Source organism: Mandrillus leucophaeus, unplaced genomic scaffold (genome assembly GCF_000951045.1).
Source record: "Mandrillus leucophaeus isolate KB7577 unplaced genomic scaffold, Mleu.le_1.0 Scaffold49, whole genome shotgun sequence".
NCBI classification, from domain to species: Eukaryota; Metazoa; Chordata; class Mammalia; order Primates; family Cercopithecidae; genus Mandrillus; species Mandrillus leucophaeus.
The window spans coordinates 4,945,126-4,948,939 of NW_012105253.1; the positions used below are offsets into that span (position 1 = coordinate 4,945,126).

The 3,814-nt window shown below is 37.8% G+C and overlaps 1 protein-coding gene across 1 annotated transcript in view; it reads left to right on the top strand.

The window, feature by feature from the left end:
• DGKI (diacylglycerol kinase, iota) overlaps positions 1-3,814 on the top strand; it is a 481,484-nt gene that overhangs the window by 235,200 nt on the left and 242,470 nt on the right. Inside the window, exon 8 of the mRNA XM_011995483.1 lies at positions 1,269-1,385. Coding sequence (XP_011850873.1) covers positions 1,293-1,385 — 93 coding nt within the window. The 5' untranslated portion in view covers positions 1,269-1,292. The remainder of the gene's footprint in view (positions 1-1,268; positions 1,386-3,814) is intronic.

Genomic DNA, 3,814 nt, shown 5'->3' on the forward strand with positions numbered 1-3,814 from the left:
TTAATAATATTTCTCTGGTATATTTGTTTGCAGATCATAAATAACTGGTGGCAGACAGAATTATTAATTATTTTATCAGTATTTTATACACAACTGCTTGATTAGTAATTAGCCACAGGATCATAGCAGATCTTGAAGACATGAAGACATGAAAACAAAAACCTCTCTAATGTTATGTAATGTAATTAGAGTGACCATATTTGCCAGATTTTTTTGGAGACGGTCCTAATTTGTGTTTGTGTTTTCAGCATAATTATTATCAGTGATACTTTTTACTTTTAACATTGTTGCAGTTAAAATGCTAAATTATGTAGTTAGGTGAAGTCTAATCTAAGAAGAAACTGAGGTTAAATTTTTAAAATCACTATGATTAAAATTTAAGGCCTACAATTATTGCATAATGTTGATTTTAGTTTTCTTTTTCAGAAAAATAAATGTTACTACACACCACTATCACATTATAGTCACACAAAAGATGGTTGAAAACTTGACTGGGCTGAGGTCACCAGTCTGAGTGTCACTGTTGGGGTATAGAATTAAGACCCTTATACTGTGGCATTGCTTCGATCATTAGCCTACATTTACTTCCTTTCGAAAGCAAAAATCACTTTAGACTTGCTAAGAGTAATAGGGTCATTGTATATTTTTTAGCAGTCCCAGACAAACCCAATAGAAACGATCTCTTTGTACTTTGTTACTTCTGGGATTTTCAACTCTGTAGAACAGACATCATGCTTCTTTCCTGCCCTCTCTAAACTGGAAAGACAACCTGGGAGGGTTTATATCTATGATAGGGAAAGGAAAGGCAGGTGGTAGGCATTGCCTTTCTGTCTGTTCATTTCCTTCTCAACGTTATCTTAAATCAACCAAGTCCATGGCCAGTGCAGGTCAAGGGAAGTGTGTGTGAAAATTTTGCGCAAAATCAGGATTAGTAGAACCCTCCAAGACTCTAAAACTTTAGTAAATATTCCATGCAACAATTAGAAAGTTTTAGCAGGCTTCATCCGGCTAGACTGATTTCTTGTTATCAATGTTATAAGTTTGTAAACCGGAATAAATTTGAAATCTGGTTTCTAAGCTCCTGGGGCTGGCTGGGTTGTGATGAGGAAAGCATGTCCTCAGTGTGTGTCTGTGTGTGCATGTGTGCATGCATATGTATTTTTGTGCATGTAATGAGTGTGTGTGTGTGTGCGTGTACATATTTATCCCTTCTTGCCGCAGCATTACTCTTTGACCAGAATTGTTTACTGGCCTATTTTTCTCTTTAGTTTCACAATAAGGTGACCTGCTTCATGCTGCATCACATTGAAGAACCCTGCTCCCTGGGGGCTCATGCTGCTGTTATTGTCCCACCCACTTGGATCATTAAGGTGAAGAAACCTCAGGTAACTGCCAGGACTCTGGTGCTGCTGGGCCAGTGCAGAGAAAAATGAACTGCTGCTTTGTGCTTTTCTCCCCAGACTAGTCTTTGGGTTCCTATGACCTTTGTTCACTATCCCTAAGGCCCTGTGCTTAGCTTCCACAGTTCATCCCATTGGCCCATCTCTTTCCCCGTGTTGGGCTCTCTCATGGAATCAACCTCCGCATCCTAATGAATTCAAAGTTCTAGAGCAGAAATGTTGCCTCCTCATTCATGTGCTAATGATGTTCTCTTTGATAGGTGCTCTTCCAAGTTTCACTGAGTACTAGTGGTGGGTACAGCTGATGCTTATACAACTCTGTTCTCTTCCAGCCTGGGCATCCCCAGAGGGTCAATATGAGGGCAGACTGTGCAGGCTTCATGGTTTGGTTAATATTCCTGCCACTTCCAACCTGGAAGGCAGACCATGAGTCATGACCTTCCTGAATACACAGGCCTGCTTAGAGCACGACATTTTTTTTTCTTAAGGCAAAGTAGAATTTATTCTCTTAATATCTAATCTCATTCTGTGTTCTCCCCAGTGCACTTCCTGTCCTTGTGAGTCTCCACCTCAGTATTCAGGGACAACTTAGTGGTTTCTTGACAAGATCATAATCTTTGAAATAAAATGTTTCTGCCTTTGTGCTATACATCCTTGACAGTTAGCTTCAAGTTATGGGATGGCAGATTTTTAATGCTATGGGAAGAAAGACTGTACCTCCCTTAGGGTGCAGGTACTTTAGGAAGTCTTATCAAATGCAATACCTTTAAATGACATGGTAGCCCTACTTCCTGTGGTCTCCAGACTCATCACGTAATTCATTCTTGTTGACTCAGGTTTATTTAAAAACTGGTGGATCTGGGATACTGTTTTGCTTTGTGTATTTTATATAAAGTTTAGACTCTGTTGATGAGTAATGTTTAGGAATAAAATTATAGTCTATGGAAGCCCTTGGGATATTTATTTCCAGAGGCAAGTATAGTATCTACATATTAAAAAATGAGGAGCCTAGTGCTTCATTTTATATTTTAGAACCAAATGCCAAGATATGTTAAATGAGTTGCCCAAGGTGATAAAAGAAATTAAATATAGTATTGCTATTTGAAATTCAAGTGTACTAAATTCCAGTTTTTATTTTTAAATCTCTTTAACATTTCTTCTTTTAAATTTTTTTCTAAAATTTGGTAATCTCTCCAAGTCTTTACATTAAACATTCATTCAGTGAAATCCACATCCTTCCATTGAAAACCTCGATTGTATCAGGAAGGCTAGTTTAGTAGGCATTGCGATAAAATACATGATCCTTACTCTTGAGAATCTTGTTTTGAAGGGGAAACTTCATGAAGAAGATAGGTTTTGTTCTGCTTTGTAAAAATGGGTGAGATTTAGGTCTGTGGAGTAGAGAGTGAGTAGCAGGCAGGAGAATGGCACACAGGCACAAGTACTGTGTCCAAAATTATATCTGTGGAACTGTGAGTCTAGTTTGACCAAAGTACAGGGTTTATGCAGAGGGTGTGTGGGAGATGAACACACAATTGCTCAGGCCTGACTGTGGAGGGTTTTTTTTTTTTTATTTTTAATAACCGTGAACTTTATGCTGAAGTAGCAGAGTTCCTTTTAAGCGAGGAGTGATAGAGTAAGTTTTATATATATACACACACTATATATAGTGTATATTTTATATATAATATATATATAGTATTTTAGAAAGAAACAAGTAGCAAGAGTGTGTAGAATAGCCTAGTGGTGTGGGAATTTGGAAGTCTGCGGACACACCAGTTAGGAAAATCAGGAGATAATACCAGTTTGTAGGGAAATTGCAAAGTTTACTTTTCTAAACCTTAAGAAACCCTTTTTTAATGGAAATTTTCAAGCAAATGAAGAAAGAAAAAGATTATAATGAATCCTCTAGCCATAAACTTTTCTGCCATTCTTTTTCATTTGTCTCCTGCCACGTCATGTTTTCATTTTATCAATTACCTTTTGCTTTTGGGATTCACATGGAGCTGTGAGAAGCAATACAGAGGAATCACTTGCACCCTTCCAAAATTTCCCTTCATGGTAACATCTTGCAGGATTATAGTACAAAATCACAACCAGGATATTGACCTTGATTCAGTCAAGATACAGAACATTCTGTCCCCACAAGAATCCCTGGTGGTCCCTTGTCAAGAGCCACATCATCCATTTCCTTCTGGCCTCACCCCGTGTACCCCATCTTCCTGGAAGTGGAAGCCCCCTCCTTTTTCTTTAACTAGAGTATTTTAAAACAAATCTTATACAGCATACCACTTAGTCTGTGAACACTTCATTATGCTTCTGTAAAAGATAGCACTAAAAAAAACCCCAAATGCCACTGTCTCAGTCATGTTAATAGTCCCTTAAAGTTTTTTCCTGTTGTCTAAAATATATCT